The sequence below is a fragment of the Otolemur garnettii genome, unplaced genomic scaffold, assembly GCF_000181295.1.
Source record: "Otolemur garnettii isolate 467f Iridium unplaced genomic scaffold, OtoGar3 scaffold00222, whole genome shotgun sequence".
Classification (NCBI taxonomy): Eukaryota; Metazoa; Chordata; class Mammalia; order Primates; family Galagidae; genus Otolemur; species Otolemur garnettii.
This window is the reverse complement of record NW_003852617.1, coordinates 4,285-22,869: the sequence shown is the minus strand read 5'-3', so window position 1 is coordinate 22,869 and position 18,585 is coordinate 4,285. Positions and strand designations below refer to the sequence as shown.

General features: G+C 37.6%; 1 protein-coding gene across 1 annotated transcript in view; it reads left to right on the top strand.

Moving 5' to 3' along the window:
- Positions 1–18,305, top strand: part of LOC105888208 (3-hydroxyisobutyryl-CoA hydrolase, mitochondrial-like) — a 19,153-nt gene extending 848 nt beyond the window's left edge. Inside the window, exons 2-5 of the mRNA XM_012812752.2 lie at positions 8,050–8,092; positions 13,014–13,154; positions 15,026–15,110; positions 18,165–18,305. Of these exons, the coding sequence (XP_012668206.2) occupies positions 8,050–8,092; positions 13,014–13,154; positions 15,026–15,110; positions 18,165–18,265 (370 nt within the window). The 3' untranslated portion in view covers positions 18,266–18,305. The remainder of the gene's footprint in view (positions 1–8,049; positions 8,093–13,013; positions 13,155–15,025; positions 15,111–18,164) is intronic.
- Positions 18,306–18,585: the final 280 nt, after the last annotated feature.

Sequence of the window (18,585 nt, the reverse complement as noted above, 5' to 3'; positions counted from 1 at the left end):
GGCCATTTTTTGGTTGCAGCCATCATTGTTGTTTGGCGGGCCCAGGCTGGGGATTCAAACCCGCCACCTTAGGTGTATGTGGCTGGCGTCTCAGCCGCTTGAGCCACAGGCGCGGAGCCCTGTTTAACTTTTCAAAAAGTGCTGCTCACTGTGGCTTGAGCTCAGTCGAGGAAATCTGGTAGGAATCTTAGGAGGTTAGGCTGCATCAGTCTTGAAGCCTACTGCCTGTCCCTATGCAATAGCAGGTCACTGTGCCCATTTGAAGGGAGGACGTCTTTCTTTCCTTGACAACTTAACATTTCTAGGTTTTTTACATCTTAGAGCTTGTCTTAGGGGTTTCCTGCAAAGGGATGAGAGTGTTTGTCATGAGAAGAGTAGCTACTGCTTCAAGAGAAAGTGTTGTCTAACAGTGTGCCCACAGATCTGATTCTCAGTAAGTACTTGTTATACACATTAAAGAGTTGCTTTTCTTCTTGTTTTTTTTTTTTGATACCTTAAAATTAGTTGTCCCTGCACCAGCTCACAGTGAGATTTGGTAAATACTAAGAACATCGGTACATGTAATTATTGCTTGCTACTTTTTCGAAGTTGTCAGCCAATACCAAATTATTTGAGAAACAAATAGGAAAGATGTATTTGTTAACAAAGTTAACTGGGAAAGAATTTCTCATTCCCACAGTTCAGCTTGGCTTTATTCCATCCCACATTTCAAGATGCAGTCTTGTGTAGGTGAGGCCGGGACCAGTTTGGGGGCTTTGACCAGAGACATTAATACCTTTTCCAGGTCCAGCCGTGTAGTGTATTTTACCCAAGAAAGCAGAGACCCAAGACCAAGATCAAGTAGTCTGCAACAGCCTAACCCATAAATGTATAAGGGACCAGGGTGTCACAGATAATATTTCTGAGAGGAAAAAAGACCTCAGGCCATGGTTGACACTGGAGGCAGTCTCACCAGCCTGGATTTCACATATTTGGCCCCAGTATCTTCTTGAATTCAGTGTCCTTACTGTTGTATTCTGTTCCAGCTGCTGGGAAATATTGTTTTAAGCATTTTTGTTATCCTGTAGCTGTCGTAGACTACATGGCGTTCTTACTTTCCTTGTGTAAGGGCTTTGAAGTCTGAAAGGAGAGCAGACATAAAATACTTAGAACTAAGCACCATTTAGTTATCAACTTTGATAAAAGTCTTAAAGGAACAAGTGCAGTTTTAAGAGCCAGATTTAGATAGGGTAACAACGCTACTTGAGGTTGCTCTCTAAGTTGTTAATGGGACCCATTTCAGATTCTGTCTCTTTACTCTGCTAAACTACGTTGTTTACATTCTTGATGTTTGGCTGCTCTCTTTTACTTCTTAGTTGTTTCTTAGTTGATCAAAGCTCTGTCTCTGATTCTCTGTTACGTTTTTTCTTTGCTAAGAGTCACAGACCCAGATACAAAGGCAGGGAAGGAAGCTTTGAGTGATGCTGGCCCGATGGCAGCTGTGATGACCAGTGGGGCACTGGTGACTGAAGAGTGTGCTCTTTCCAAAGGAGACCACTTCTTAGCTCCAGGCATTGTTGCCATTGTAAAATATAGCCTAGGGTTTCATAGTTACCATTTTTTTCTAGAAAATATGGAAAACTGCATTTTTAGGTGCAATCTGTTGATTTTTTAAAAAATGTTGGTAGTTCTAAAATGCTGTTGAGCAGAAAACACATTTGCGTACCCAAGGCAGCAACCTTCTGGCCATTAGTTTTTAATTGTGGCTTTCTCATTTATTTCTTAGAGGTAGTTGAGATTGTATATGTATATGAATTCCTGGCATATCTTTAGTCCTAACTTTTCTTTCATGTGCCAGTCTATTTTCAAATTTGTTGTTGAATATTTTTGCTTTTGTGAGTATAAACTACAAAATCAAAATCATATTTCATCCTATAAACTGGCTAGCTTCCTCCTCAGTCTTTTCAGTATTTCTAGCTTCTCTGGCTTAAAATCTTGAAGTCATTTTTGACATAATTCTTTAATTTTCCATTGAATTTTTAACTTCAGAATGACTCTCCAAAAATCATTCCTTTCTGTTTCTGTAGCTGCTCTTCATCAGCTCATGGCTGAATTACTTGGCCTCCTGGATTTGTTTCTCTGCTCTATTTACATACTGTCTTGCCTACTTCTAGTATAATACTTTTTCTTTCTGCTTAAACAGTTTCATGTACAATTTTTTTTTTAAATTTTGTGAATCCATGTTTATTTTATTGGATAATTGCAGAAAGTTCCTAGATGTTAAAGCTTTTGTTCAAGACAGTTATTTTTAAACTTTAGTGTGTATCATAATCACCTGTGGCCTTATAAACACGGATTTCTGGCCCCAGCCCCTCTTGTTTCTTGTTTAGTTGGTCTCCAGTGGGACAGAGAATTTGTATTTCTAACAAGTTGCCAGTGAGTGCTGATGGCTGGTCCAGGGACCGTACCTTGAAAACAACTGTTCCAAGAAGCCAGATTAGACATCATTTGAATGAAATAAGCCTGTTAAAGTGAATTAAGAAATTAGGAGTAGGCTCAGCACCCATAGCACAGTGGTTACAGCGCTGGCCACATGTACCAAGGCTGGCGGGTTTGGTCCTGGGCCAGCTAAACAAGAATGACAACTGCAACAAAAAAGTAGCCGGGCCATGTGGCCAGCGCCTGTAGTCCTAGCTACTTGGGAGACTGAGGCAAGAGAATCACTTAAGCCCAAGAGTTTGAGGTTGCTGTGAGCTGTGATGCCATGATGCCATGACACTCTATTGAGGGCGACTTAGTGAAACTCTGTCTCAAAAAAAAAAAGGGGGGGGAGGTGAGTAATGAGATGTGTGTGTCTCCTTCCTTTCCAGGTGGCAGTGTGGGAGCCAATAGAAAGGAAAGAGAAGACCATAAATTGAGAATTACTTGGGGAGCCTGAATTCTCAAGTATATTTTGAGCTATAAAAGTTAATAATGCAGAAATCTTATTTATTTATTTATTTAGAGACAGAGTCTCACTGTGTTGCAGGCTAGAATGCCATGGCATCAGCTTAGTTCCTAGCAACCTCAAACTCCTGGATTCGAACTCCCACCTCAGCCTCTCAAGTAGCTGGAACTATAGATGCCCTCCACAATGCCCAGCTAATTTTTTCTATTTGTAGAGAGACAGGGTCTCACTCTTGCTCAGGCTGGTCTGGAACTCCTGAGTCCAAGGGATCCTCACACGTCAGCCTCCCAGAGTGCTTAGGATGACAGGGATGAGTCACATGCACATTACCTAATGTTACAGAATTTTAAATAATAGTTGAGTGGGAATTGGAACAAATGGAAGCAACATATGTATAATTATATGGACTCTGGTAAAGAGTTAGGTTGTGTGTATATGTAGTATATGAGTTTTTGTGGTATTGGGCCACCAAGTTTTGTGACCTATAAATGCTTTGTATTTGTTAGGTTTACATTAACTTTCTCTGAGTGAAATAAACATTTTATATATGTATATATTTATTTATTTTTGTTAAGATTCTATCTCAGAAACAAATCTGAGACTTGAATCTAGGCCAGTTTTCTCTGTTGACTCTTTATGCCGCAGGTCTTACTTAAATTGTTACGTAAAACTTGCCAATCTGGCAGCACCCTTTTTAACCTTGAACCGACATTTAGGTACTGGCCTCATTAAGGAATTCCAACTTATTTAGATTTAAAGAAATTAGCTCTGGCTCGGCGCCTATAGCTCAACCGGCTAGGGTGCCAGCCACGTACACCTAAGGTGGCGGGTTCGAATCCCCAGCCCGGACCCGCCAAAACAACAATGACGGCTGCAACCAAAAAATGGCCAGGTGTTGTGGCGGGCGCCTGTAGTCCCAGCTACTTGGGAGGCTAAGGCAGGAGACTCGCTTGAGCCCAGGAGTTGGAGGTTGCTGTGAGCTGTGATGCCACAGCACTCTACCCAGGGGGACAGCTTGAGGCTCTGTCTCAAAAAAAAAAAAAAAAAAGAAATTAGCTCTTACATTTTTTGATACATTAAAACTTCAAAAAAAAAGATAAAATCATGTCAAGTTGAAAAAAATTTAGGAATGGCATGTTAGGCTAAGTATAGTTCAGGTTTTAAAAGTGTATGAAAACTTTATTTAGAAAGTATTCCTAAATAAGCTAGGATCTGTCCCTTTAATTTTTATGAAGTATTGATTTTATTGACAACTTGTCTACACTTTGGAATCAGTGAGAGGCCCTTCAAACAAAATACCTATGCCTGTGTCCTATTGTTAGAGTTTGATTAAATTGGCCTTAGGTGTTATGTGGACATAGGAATTTCTGTAGGAGTCCCAAGGTGAGTCTTTTGTGCAGTACAGTTTTAGAGTCACTGATTTGATAAGAATATTTTATTTGGCTTGGCACCCATGGCTCAAGCGGCTAAAGCACCAGCCACATACACCTGAGCTGGTGGGTTCAAATCCAGTCTGGGCCAACCAAACAACAGTGACGGCTGCAACGAAAAAAATAGCTGGGTGTTGTGGCGGGCGCCTGTAATCCCAGCTACTTTACTTGGGAGGTAGAGGCAGGAGACTCGCTTGAGCCCAGGAGTTGGAGGTTGCTATGAGCTGTGATGCCATAGCACTCTACCCAGCTTGAGGCTCTGTATCAAAAAAAAAAAAAAAAGAATATTTTATTCATCATAAGGCAATTTCAAAATATTCTAGTACAGAAATGTAAAGTATAACTCATTTAAACATGAGTTGAAAGTGATTGCCCCTTTTTTGTAGTATTATTCAATTTGAATGTAATGTATAAAAGATAGTAACTTCTTAAAAGTAAGTTGGATTACAAATATTTTTATAAATTCATTCATCTAAGATGTGATTCTAAGTGGTAACAATAGTTATATATATATATTTTTAAGCCTCAGCTAGGTTGTATTGTTCTTCATGTCATCTTAAGTTATCTTTGAAACATTAACAAATGGGCAGTTTTTCAATTCCATCATATATATATTTACACATGTGCACAGTTCTTATCCGGCTGCTCTTGATACTACTTTTGGTCTTTTTCCATAGACCTTAAATTTAACTTCTTAAACAAGAAGGATGCATCTAAGTATATTCTAACTACAGTATTTTTGTATGTATCTGTCACTACATTGTGAGTTTCTCAAGGGTAAGAACTATATCTTTTATTGGAACTTTTTTCAATAAAAAAAGTTTTTTCAAGCATAACCATACATCTTGATGAATTTTCACAAACCCATCATAACCTGAAATCCAGTGTCTGGACCAAGAAATGAGCTATATCAGGATGCCAGAAGCTGCCCTCAAGTTCCTTCCAGTCACTGCCTTCTGTTGCTTTTTTACTTTATTTTAAAATTATAATTTGCATAAGGCACTCAGGTACATTATTCCAAAATTTTTAGCTTACTGAAACATTTCCTTAAGCATCAGTCCTATGACCATCATCTAGATAGAGAGGTTTTCCAACACTTGGTGTTTGTTTCTGCCTCTTCCTGGTTCCCCCAGTCCTTTACCATTCTCTCGTCTATTTTGACCAATTGTGTCTAAAGCTTTGTATTCCTAGCCCACAAAGCACTTTTATTTTATTTATTTATTTATTTTTGGATAGAGTCTCACTTTGTCACCCTTTTGAGTGCTATGGCATTATAGCTCATGGCAACCTCAAACTCTTGGGCTCAAGGGATTCTCTTGCCTCCGCCTCTCTAGTAGCTGGGACTATAGGCGCCCACCACAACACCTGGCTATTTCTAGAGACAGAGCCTGGCTCTTGGTTTGGCTGGTCTCCAACCTGTGAGTTCAGGCAATCCACCCTCTTCTGCCTCTCAGAGTGCAAGGATTACAGGTGTGAGCCACTGCACCTAGCCCCCCAAAGCACTTTTAAAACAAAATCGAAGTGTATTGTGTTCATTGCTTTATAACTTTGTTTCTTTTCATAATTTCTTTCATGACTATTTTCCACGTCACAAGTATTTAGAAAGTTTTAAAAGTATTTTTAGTACTGAAATACATAGGCTATGTAATGTTTATGTACAAATGACACTTTTAAAATTTCAGATTAATATATGAGTACAATGATTAGGTTATACTGTTTGTAAAGTCCAAGTTGTAGTTGAGCCCTTCACCCAGGAGATGTGCACATGGGGTGAAAGTTTACCAATCTCCCTCCCTCAACTTCTCTTCTCCCTCTCCCTCCTTAACCCACACCACTTGAATTTGTATTTGTCTCTCTTATAGGGGTTTAGTTGTTCATCTGCTGTTTTCATATTAGTATTTAGTACAATGGATACTTTTACATTCTTGTGATACTTTACTAAGGAGAGTGTTTCAACTCCATTCAGGTAAACACAAGAGATATAAAGTCTCCATTTTTTTAATGGCTGAATAGTATTCCATGGTATACACATACCACAGTTTTTAAATCCATTCCTGGGTTGATGGGTACTTGGATTGATTCCACATCATGGCAGTCGAGATGACATAATTTTAAAAAGGTTATTCTGTTTTTAGATATAGTTGCAAATATATATATATATTTTTGAGACAGAATCTCACTATGTTGCCCTCAGTAGAGTGCTGTGGCATCACAGCTCACAGCAACCTCAAACTCTTGGGCTTAAGCCATTCTCTTGCCTCAGGCTCCCAAGTCGCTGGGACCACAGGAGCCTGCCCCAATGCCCAGCTATTTTCTTGTTGCAGTTGTCATTGTTTAGCCGGCCCAGGCCGGGTTTGAACCTGCCATGTTTGGCGCATGTGGCTGGCACGGTAACCACTGTGCTATGGGCGCCGAGCCACAAATATCTTTATAGTGTGATCCAGCAATACACTCTTTGGTATTTGCCTAAATACCATGTCTCTGAGGTTTCATTAGTGCAAATGCTTGTGGAATTACTAGATCAAAGGGCATGATCAGTTTACAAGTTGTGGATCTGTATTTCTAGACTGCTACTAGAAGGGCAGAAGCCCTTTGTATATCTCTTGGCAGTGTCTAAGGATGCCTATTTCATTACCTACTTACCAAACCACTTTTTGTTAAATAATAGACTATTTTTTAGAGTAGTTTTAAGTTTACAGGAAAATGGAGCTGATAGTTTGGACAGAAAATTTTGACAGATAGGATGTATATCTACCATTACAGCATTATACCAGTTAGTTTCACTGTCCTAAACATCTCCTGTGTTCCATTATTTCCTTCCTTTCTTTCTCCCTCACTCCCTCCCCCACAAACTGTGGCAATCATTGGTCTTTCTGTTGATGTCTTAATTTTGCCTTTTCCAGGATACCTTGTAGTCAAAATACTAACAGTATGTAGCCTTTCAGATTGGCTTCTTTGCTCAGTAGTATGCATTTATATTTCTTCCCTTTTTTTCCTATTGCTTATTTCTTTTTATAGCTGAGTAATATTCCAAGATATGCTTGTACCAAAGTTAGTTTGTTCTTTATCCATTGAAAGACAACTCGATTACTCACACATTTTGACAATTAAGAATAAAGCTACCAGGGTGGCATCTGTGGCTCGGTGGGTAGGGCGCTGGCCCCATATTCCGGGGGTGGCAAGTTCAAACCCAGCCTTGGCTAAACTGCAACAACAACAAAAAAATAGCTGGGCACTGGCGGGAGCCTGTAGTCCCAGCTACTCGGAGGCTGAGGCGAGAGAATCACCTAAGCCCAAGAGCTGGAGGTTGCTGTGACCTGTGATGCCACGGCACTCTACCAAGGGTGACAAAGTGAGACTCTATCTCTACAAAATAAAACTAGAAAAAAAAATGAATAAAGTGATCATAAAATTCATGGGCAGGTTTTTTTGTGGATGTACGTTTTCAGCTCATTGAGGTAAATACAAGGAACATATTGCTGGATCACATGGTAAGAGTATGTTTAGTTTTGTAAGAAACTGCCAAACTGCCTTTCAAAGTAGCTGTGCCATTTTGTGTTCTTACCAGCAATGAATAAGAGTTAAAAATTTTTAACTTTTTATTTTAATACTTTCAGAAGATGATATAGTGTTTGTAAATTGAGACATGATTACCCACATTACTGTGCTCATTGTATTCTACATTTATTTTAGGTTTAATGCATTCAGAAGGACTAATATCATACTGCAACATTTGGTAAGTTTCAACTTTGTTTTGCTGGAATTATTAGATTACATGTATCATTTAAAATGTCATTGTTAGGTCAGGCATAGTAGCTCACACCTGTAATCCTAGCACTCTGAGAGGCAGAGCTGGTAGGATGCTTCAGCTCAGGAATTTGAGACTAGCCTGAGCAAAAGTGAGAACTAGCTGGGCATTGTGGCAGGCACCTATAGTCCCAGCTACTCTGGGGGCTAAGACAAGAGGATGGCTTGAACCCAAGTTTGAGGTTGCTGTGAGCTATGACTCCATGGCACTCCTTGCAGGGTGACAGAGTGAGACTGTGTCTCAAAAAATAAAAATAAATAAATGTCATTCTTAGGGAAGTAGAGAAATATGAGGTGGCGGGTTTCTTTGACCTTAGTGTAGCATGATTCTGGGCTTCACAGATTCAAGATTTGACACACATATTTTGTAGGAGGTGGCATGAGGTTATAGTTAAGAGCATGAATCTTAAAAGAATGCGCAGGCTTAAAGAATGGGCTCACTAATCTTGTGGCAGATAGCTTGGTCTCTGGCACCTTCTCTTTGGATATGTATATAAAATGAGGATAATAACAGTGTCTACTGTAAAGTGCTTATAAATGGTGAATAAGATAATGCATTAAAAAACCTAGCATAGTAAATGGGGAATTAATAATCATTTTATACATTAGCTACTACTGTACTAATAGTACTCTTGCAAAGCTTAAATGACCTTAGTTTATTAGACTTTAAGGAATAAATAATTTTTATTCACTTTTATATCCCTTATAGAGCCTGATGAGTACCTTATACAGAAAAATAACAAGTCATCTAATATAGCACTTTCTATATGCCAGATGCTAAACTGAGTATTTGATGTGTATTATCTCAGTGAATTCTCCTTGTTTTACAGGGAAGATACCAGATATTTCTTTCTGGCTTTACAGACTTTATTCAGTACTATTACAGTAGCTGTAGGAACCACTGCAATGGGGTTTGCAGTAGTGTAGAGAAATTGGAATCAACTTTGAATACAACAAGGAAAAATGGGAATTTGTGGAACGTGGGGTGCTTTAGAGAATGGAAAATTACCAAGAGGTTTATATTAGGCTAAGGGAAGATTCTGGCTAAACTATCCTAATAGGATTCTTACAGAAGGCAGGCCGGGGTGATCAGACATTACCTGGAACATGGTAGAGGATGAGGAACCTGAACACGTGCTGAGGGTCATCAGATATCAAGGGCGGGAAATTGTGGTTAACTGACTTAGCAGGATTCTTTGTAAAAATTGCACAGTGTGGCAGTGAACATTGTGGCAAAATTTAAGCCCTCATTGGAAAGAAAATTCATAAAAGCCTGACTAGAATTTGGCCATTCTTTCTTTTATCTCTGTCTTGCTTTTGCTCAGGCTGGTCTCAAACTCGTGAGCTCAGGCAGTCCACCTGCCTTAGCCTCTCAGAGTGCTGGGATTACAGGCGTGAGCCACCGCCCCAGGCCTGGTCTGTTCTTTAGCTGGTCAGTACACTTGGCTCATGTCTTTCTCAACATTATGGAAAATAAAATTAGACATTTATTTTCCTTTTGATTTTTGTTAGAATTTTCTTGTACTACAGAATTTTATATTTAGTACCTATAAGGTAAGGATACTAAAAATGGTTTTTAAAGTCACATAGCTTAGTATCTTTTAAGCCTCTAATCTATTACTCTTTTAAAAAATTAATTAAAATATTATTTTGAATGGGTAATATATACATATAGTATAAAACTGCAAAAAGTGTTGAAGGGAGCTATCCCACCGTGGCCTTTTAGATGCCCAGTTTCCCTTCTTGAAAGCAACATTTTAGCAATTGCTCAGGTATCCACTTAGAGATAGATTCTCTACATAAATTTGTATGTGCCCATGTATACATGTACAGTATAGGAGGTAGCAAAGTAATTACACTGTACTTGAGATTGTTTCAGTGTATGGAGAGGTTGCTTAATTACTTTTTTTTTTGAGGCAGGATCTTGCTCTATCACCCAAGTGCAGTGGTATCCTTATAGCTAACTGCAACCTCAAAACTCCTGGGCTCAAGCAATTCTCCTGCCTCAGCCTCCTGAGTAGCTGGACTACAGGGAGTATTTGTAACCATGCCTGGCTAATTAATTTTTCTTTCTTTCTTTGCTACTGCTGCTTCTTTTTTTTTTTTTTTTTGTAGAGACAGATTCTCATTTTTGCATAGACTGGATCTCCCAGCCTCAAGAGATCCTCCTGCCTCATCTTCCTAAAGTGTTAGGATTATAGGCATGAGCTACCATGCCTGGCCATAATTATGCTCTTTAAGGCTACATAGCTTGCTTTTGTATGGATGACCGTAATTTTTTAAACCAGTTTCCCACTGTTAAACATTTAGATTATTTCTAGTTTCTTGCCATTACAGTGTTGCAGTACCTTGCATTCATTTCATTTTGCCCCATCTGTAAATATCATCTATAGCAGTGGTTCTCAACCTTCCTAATGCTGTAGCCCACAGTTTTTGTGGGTCGAGACCCACAGGCTGAGAACTGCTGATTTACAGGGTAAATTTCTGAAACAGGCTTTATTGTCAGAGTGTGTGCTTTAAATGTATTGTCAACAACTGTTTTTCCTGGTTCTGTAATAGTTTCTGCTTCCATACTGTGTTCATGTACTCGCACTCTGGACATCACGGGATATCAAACTTTTTGATCTTTGTGAATTTGGTCAAAAAATATATTTCAAAGGCTACCACTCTGGGAGGCTAGGTGGGTGGATTGCTTGAGCTGAGGAGTTTGAGACCAGTCTGAGGAAGAGGGGCGCTATGGCAGGAGCCTGTAGTCCCAGCTACTCAGGAGGCTGAGGCAAGAGGATAACTTGAGCCCCAGAGTTTGAAGTTGCTGTGAGCTATGACACCATGGCATTCTACTAAGGGCAACAAAGTGAGACTCTGTCTCTCCCCCCACCCCCCAAAATATATATGTATATATATACATAGGCATATGTTTCATATAGTTGAAGTTTTATTTGAAATTCAAATTAAGTTGAAAAGATACAACCTTTTCTGTTTATTAACCTCTCCTATGACTCTTTTAAGTTCATATAAATTATTTATCTGATAAATAATTATTATTTAAATAAAATAATAAAAACCTCTCCTATGACCCTTTTAAGTTCATATAAATTATTTATCTGATAAATAATATTTAAATAAAAATAAATAATATTTTTATTCTGATAAAAAATTAATAAAAATTTCAGTGTTAAAGAGAACTTAAACTTTGTGTAACCATGTTGTTTAATGCAATCAAAATATGGACTTCTGGGCTTTATTAGATTTTAGTTAATAAGTGTGCTACTTAGTTTTAATTGACATTCACCATTCTAACTTAAACTGACTTCCAGTTTTATATTATACACAGTTTCCCTGTGGGGTTTAAGGTATTGAGCTTACATAAAAGAATGTGTGAAGGATGGTGATGTTATGAGCCCTGAAGGCTGTGTATAGCAGAGTCCTGGGAAGCTGTGATATAGTTATAAATTTTATGTTAATCAGTGCTATATATTATGTGAGAAAGTGAAATCTGGTGGTTAAGTTGAGCCCTTAAATCTGTGTGTTGGCAACTTCAGCAATATGACATATAAGTCTGTTGTTATTTTTTATTTTAAAATTTATTTGTATTTATTTATTTTTTGAAGGTAGAATCTCACTTTGTCACTGTCAGTAGCATCGGTAGAGTGCTGTGGTGTCATAGCTCACAGCAACCTAAAACTCCTGGGCTTAGGCAATTCCCTTGGCTCAGCCTCCCGAATAGCTGGGACTACAGGTGCTCGCCACAACGCAAGGCTGTTTTTTGTTACAGTTTGGCCAGGGCTGGGTTTGAACCCGCCGTTCTTGGTATATAAGGCTGGTGCCTATTTGTATTTATTTTTGAGATGAGTTCTTTCTCCGTTGCCAGGCCTGGAGTGCTCACAGCATCTTCCAACTCCTGTGCTCAAGGATCCTCTGGCCTCAGTCTCTGAAGTGCTATGATTTATAGGTGTGAGCCACTGTGCCCAACCAGTTTGTCATTTTATAATCTGGCCTCAAACTCATTATTCTGGCTACCCTCTCATTACCGATTTCTTTCACTACCCTTAGTCTGCTTATGTTAACATCTTAATAGTTGCAGATATTCATTGCTTGTGGCTTAGCATCTGCTGTTCCTTCTCCTTAGGATTTTCTACCTCCCATTTTCTTAATAGACATCAAGGCTCAGCTCAAGTATCACCTTTGTTTTTAAGTTGTCCATAGCTACTATAGTCAGAGTTATTTCCCTTTCTCATTCATCTTTGCTTTGTCAGCACCTACCATAGAACTTGATGTACCAGTAATAAATTAAAAGATTTAATAAGAATATTTCATAGTCCAAGGAATTCTAGGACTAGGCTTTATTCTAAATCAGTTGATTCAGTTTACATAGAAAAAAATTTAAACATTTAGGAGGTGTGTATAGTTTGCTTTGGAATCGTCCATCTATAGAATCTAAATGACTTGAGAGACTAAGTGTACCTGGTTTAGTCATCATTAATATGAAAGACTTGCATCTTGTGTATGTTTGGATGTTGATTTGTGATAAAAACTTAATTGTAGCTGGGTGCGGTGGCTTACTCCTGTAATCCTAGCACTGTCGGAGGGTGAGAGTGGAGAATTGCTTGAGCTCAGGAATTTGAGACTTGTCTGAGAGAGGAGAGAGAGATCCTGACTCATTAAAAAAATGAAAAACCCAAGTGGGCACCATGGTGAGCGCCTGTAGTTGCCTACAGGCCAAGTCTGAGGTTGCAGTGAGCTATGATGCCATTGCACTCTGCTCAGGGCACAGAGTGGGACTCTGTCTCAACAACAACAACAACAACTCCCTCCCCCCTTAACTTTATAATGTTATTCTGTTTATACAGAGAAAGTCCAAGCACATGGACGTAGAAGGAGACGTACTATTGGAAAGAAAAGGTTGTGCAGGAGTGATAACACTGAACAGACCCAAGTTGCTAAATGCACTGACTCTTAATATGATTCGGCAGATTTATCCACAACTAAAGGTTTGTAATATTCTTAAAAGCAATTATGTGGATCCTTCTAAAAGTATATCATAATAGAACATTTCTGATATTTTCTCGCATAGAATCATAGGTCTCTGGGATCCAAGCTCCATTGATTGTTGAGTCCTCATTGCCTTCCCTGGGGAGTTATCCTTGGACACCTCTGGTGATAGGGAGTTGATTACTTCCTGAGATAGCCCTTTCACTTTTATATGACTTGCTCTGATTTGTTCATAAATTTCTTCTTGTTTTCTGCCACTCTTTGTTTCTCTGACCTTCCAAGCAGTGATATTGGCTTTGCTTCTTTGGGCTCAATCTATACAAATCTAATCTGTTTCCATATTATAACCGTTTGGTTTGAAGCTATTTTTAAACTACTTGTTCTGCTTTTTCTTAGAGAAGGCCATAAACTTTTCTAAGTGAACAGCATAAGACAATAGAAAAACATAGGACTGAAAGTCAGACTATTTGGTTTGAAACTTAGATTTCTCCTTATTAACCATGTAGGCTGGGGTAGTTAATCTCTTTGTGCTTCACTTTCCTCAGCTGTGAAATGGGGATGATGGTATTTCATAGGATGGTTGTGAAGATTAGGTGAATAGTATATGTAAGTACCTAATATATTCTACCTTGTAGGTGTTGAATAAATACTAGTTTTCTCCCTGGCCACTAGTTCTTTAATTCTTCATTTGATGAGTCTATCTTCCATTCTTGTTTTTGTTTGGGGTACCTTATAGTATGTTCTAAAGTATGATACCTGGAAATAAGCCAAGTGTTGCAGATAAGAATTGGAACAGAGTGGAAGTAGAAACTTCTATGTATAACATATTCCTATTAATGTAGTTCCGTATTGCATGAACCTTTTGGACGGTACATACTTTCCATATGTATTTATATATTTATTCTGTTGCAAAGTTGAGCATCTTAATCTGAAATGCTCCAAAATTCAAAACTTTTTAAAGGCCGGCATGATGCTGCAAGTGGAAAATTCTACACCTAACCTTATGTGTTGAGTCTCCATTAAAACACAGATGCACAAAACAGTTTATTCAGTATCCGTGAAGGAACAAATTGAATTACCTTTGGGCTGTATGTCTAAGGTATATATGAAATATAACGGAATATCATGTTTAAACTTGGGTTCCAACTCTAAGATACCTTACTATGTATATGCAGATATTCTAAAATTTGGAAAAATGTGAAATCTAAAACACTTCTGGTCCAAAGAATGTCTAATAAGAGATACTCAACCTGGTTAGAACTTACAGAATGTGTATTAGTTTCTTTGTGTTTAGTTAATTCATTTTTCATTTGGACCATTGTTCTAGCCATTCAAATTTCTGTTGGTTCTTGATTCTTTCATCCTGTTTATTAGCTGTCTTCATCAATCCCAAATCACTTGCATGTTTGGTCAATATCATAAGTGGTTTCACTCTGTTAACTTAAAAATTTGTCAATAGGGCAGAGAGCCCTCTATCACCAGAGTAGAAGGGTTATTGCCCTGTTTATCAGCAGTTTTGGATTGTTTTCCAAATTTATAATTCTATGTAACATTATGAAGGCCCTATTTGTTTACCTTGATCTCAAAGTTATGGCAAAGATTTCAGATGCTGTCTTGAAATTTGGATCACAAAATAGACCCATCTACTAACTTTGTTGAAATAGCTTCCACTTTATCTCAGAAAATGAAGTTTCTTCAAGAAGGAATGGTATAGGATTCATTCTTCTGGATATGCTTTATAAAATGATGTATATGTGTGTGTGTGTATATATATGCATGTGCATTCATATGTATGTGAATGTGTATGCGTATATCTTTAATGAGTTGTATTTATAATATGCTTGTACTGTCGTCTTTTATGTTTGGATAGAGGTGGGAACAAGATCCTGAAACTTTCCTGATCATTATAAAGGGAACTGGAGGAAAGGCCTTCTGTGCTGGGGGTGATGTCAGAGGTAAAAACCTTTTCTGTCCTCACTTACGTGCTTTTTTTTCCTACTAGAACTGATAAAGTATTGGCATATTTTTGTAGTAATTTGTAATTTGCTTTACTTTTTAGAATTTTTGTTATGAAGTCAATATTCTTATGAAAAGTACATATGCTTAACTTACAAAAATCAAAAATGTAAAGACTTTTTGTAGTTAATATTAGAAAATGAGGAGAATAGTGATTTTTTTAAAAAATTACATATGTGTATTTTTTTTTCTTTTTTCTTTATTATTTATTTTTTATTAAATCATAGTTGTGTACATTAATACTATCATGGGGTACAGTGTGTTGTTTCCATATACAATTTGAAATACTTTCATCCAATTGGCCAACATAGCCTTCATGTCATTCTCATAGTTGTTAAGACATTTATATTCCACATTTAGAAAGATTCACATGTACCCTTATAGGATAAATCATAGGATAAATCACCCCTCCTCCCATTCTCCCCCCTTCCCTCCCCTCCCTCTCCCCTTTCCCCATATTCTTGGGCTAAAATTGGGTTATAGCTTTCCTATGATAGCTAAATATTAGTTTCATAATAGGGTTGAGTACATTGGATACTTTTTCTTCCATCATATGTGTACTTGTGAAATTTAGATACAAAATATATAAATTTGAATCATCACTGAGTCATTAACATCCCTGAATTATCACAAATAAAATGTCCAGTTATGGTATGTGGGTCCGCTTTATAGTTTGGGCCAGCTGATATTTAATGTTTCTATTAGAAACATAACCAGATAATCTGGCCATGTTCAGTGACTTACCAGTCTCTAAATATGACATGCTCTCATATTTCCATAAGTATTTCACAGGCTTTCCTAGTGTTCATGATTTGAAAGCAAGCACCCTCCATGTACTTAGTGATAGCATTTATTATATTTTTACGTGTGTTTAAACATACTGGGAAAAATAAAAGGATAAATTTTCCTTATTTTTCCTAATTGTTCAGTTGTTTATAATATGTACACATTTAACTATTAAAGACAAAACAGAGATCTGAGCAGCCTTTTGGAATGTGGTCCTGGCATGCCACTCCAGCAGGCCATAAACCAGCCTGCCCGCACCCCCCTGTGCCCACAGCCACAAACCACAAAGAGGATGCAAAAAAAAGACAAAACAGAAAAGTGTTTGTTCTCAGGATCAAAGTCATGTAGTTGTCCATATTATATATACGGTAGAACCTCTGTAAGTTGACCACCCACGGGACCGTAACATTTAAACTGGTCAACCTAAGGAACTAAGCCTACTGTACTGATACGCACCTGTGGTTCATGTTCAGTCTATGAAAATTAGGTCAACGTAAAGAGGTGGTCAGTGTAGGGAGTGGTCAACTGTATAGTATACTGAAAACTATTTTTATATATTTTATTTCTTATGGAATTGGTAAGGCCTAAGGATGGTTTTACCCCTTTTCAAGTTTTATATATGTGTTACAATTTTTGGCTTGCCCACCAAATTTAGAAGTTTTATGTAAACCATTACTTTAGGAATAGTATACAAGCAGGTTCAAGATATAGTTTTAAATACCTACTATGTATTACATTTAAAGTAACTACATTTTAAAGTCAAAAAATTACAGTTTAATGGAAACTTATCAGTGAAAGTTTCAGAATGACACAAGTATGTCAGATTTTTCTCTTAAAAACCAGGAACGGAAGTCAACATGTGGAATATTTTGAAGGAAGATATATCAGCATTCTAGAGTGAGTGTAAAAAGCTATGGCCAGCAATTTTTTATGTAATGCTTTCCATAAAGGAGGAAACATGTTACATTTAATTTGTATTTTAATAGATAATTCCCTTAGGACTTAAGGCAGAAAAGACAAATGAGCTTACAGTATATGGATGAAAACTTTGATAGCCATCTCAAGATTGACTGGAGTGAGAGCCCAGGTGATGTGAATCCTGGATAACAGAAGATTGCAATGGAAATGAATCATTTAATAATGTTTGTTATTCAGCAGATATTTACTGAGCATTTGTTTATTAAGCCAAGCAGTAGTATGCTGCAGTCAAGACTTTGAGAAGTCACATTTCCATCGGTAATAAATAAGAACGTTATTATCTTATTTGCTTCTATAGCCTTACCTTTTCCCTTCTGCTTTTAGTTTTTTTTTTTTTTTTTTTTTTGGCCGGGGCTGGATTTGAACCCACTACCTCCAGCATATGGGACTGGCACCCTACCCTTTTGAGCCACAGGCGCCACCCTGCCTTTAGTTTTTAAAACTACTTGATTCTTGATTTTACCTTTTTCTTTTCTGCCTTTGTGCCTTTTTAGGGTACTGCTTCCCCTTTTGCTTTCTCTCATTTTCTAGGAAATTTGTACCTACATTTTCAAATTTGATATAGGCTTACCACTTCTGGAAAGCCTTCTTTTAATTACATGTTTCTTGCTCCTACATGTCATATTCTCACAGTACCCCATTTTTACCTAGTGTGCCTAGCACAGAGAGTGTGCTTTAGCAGTCTGTCTTTTTCATTAGTCTGAACTCTGAAGCAGCCACCTTATATGGCTGTCTTGTAATCTGCAGCACCTGAAACAGTGCATGGTACACAGTAGATGCTCAATAAATATTTCATGGGGGGAAATGCATATGGCAGAACTGTTTAACTAGATGGAATACACTGTAGCACTACACGTTCACACTTGTGCCCACATGTATTCTGTATTAAGATGCATTACCTAAGGAAACGTAAGTCTAGCACATGCTTATGCAAGTGGTAGAGAAAACAAAAAATATGCAGCTTATAGCAATATATAATTTCTAATTTAACTGTAACATTTTGTAAGAAGTATAGAAAGTAAGAATAGGAGTTTTTGCCTTGAAGCTTTGACATTAGACTATGGATCTGTGACTGACTATAATACATTTGTGGCATGGCACAGATATTCAAAACTTTAACAAGCCGTTTTAGTGTACCCCTCTCCCTTATTTAATTATCATAATACTTTTAATCTATTTGATTATTATTGACTAGAAAATAACTTTTTATTTGTAATTTTTCCTTCTAGTGATCTCAGAAGCTGGAAAGGCAAAAGAGAAGATGGTTCAAGATTTCTTCAGAGAAGAATATATGCTGAACAATGCCATTGGTATGTGTGCTCTGCTGTGAGCTTTGAAAATGGAATAAAAAATAAGGTGGACAGTGATTTGTTGAAAATATATCAATGGGTATTCTTACTTAAACTTTTACCTACTGTGTGTCAGGCATAAATAAAGTTGATTAAGCTAGTCTGACTGCTTATTACAGAACTGATTATTTAGCTGGGTTTCTTGGAAAATAAAAAACTTGGTCCCAGTGTTCTCTATAAAGTGAACTATCGTATGTCCTAATTCTTGGGAGTGAAAACTTTTTCATATTCTAGTCCTTGTGAATGTGAATTCTGAGATCTGCTTTGGTGGCTCATTGGCTAATTGGGAATAATACTTATA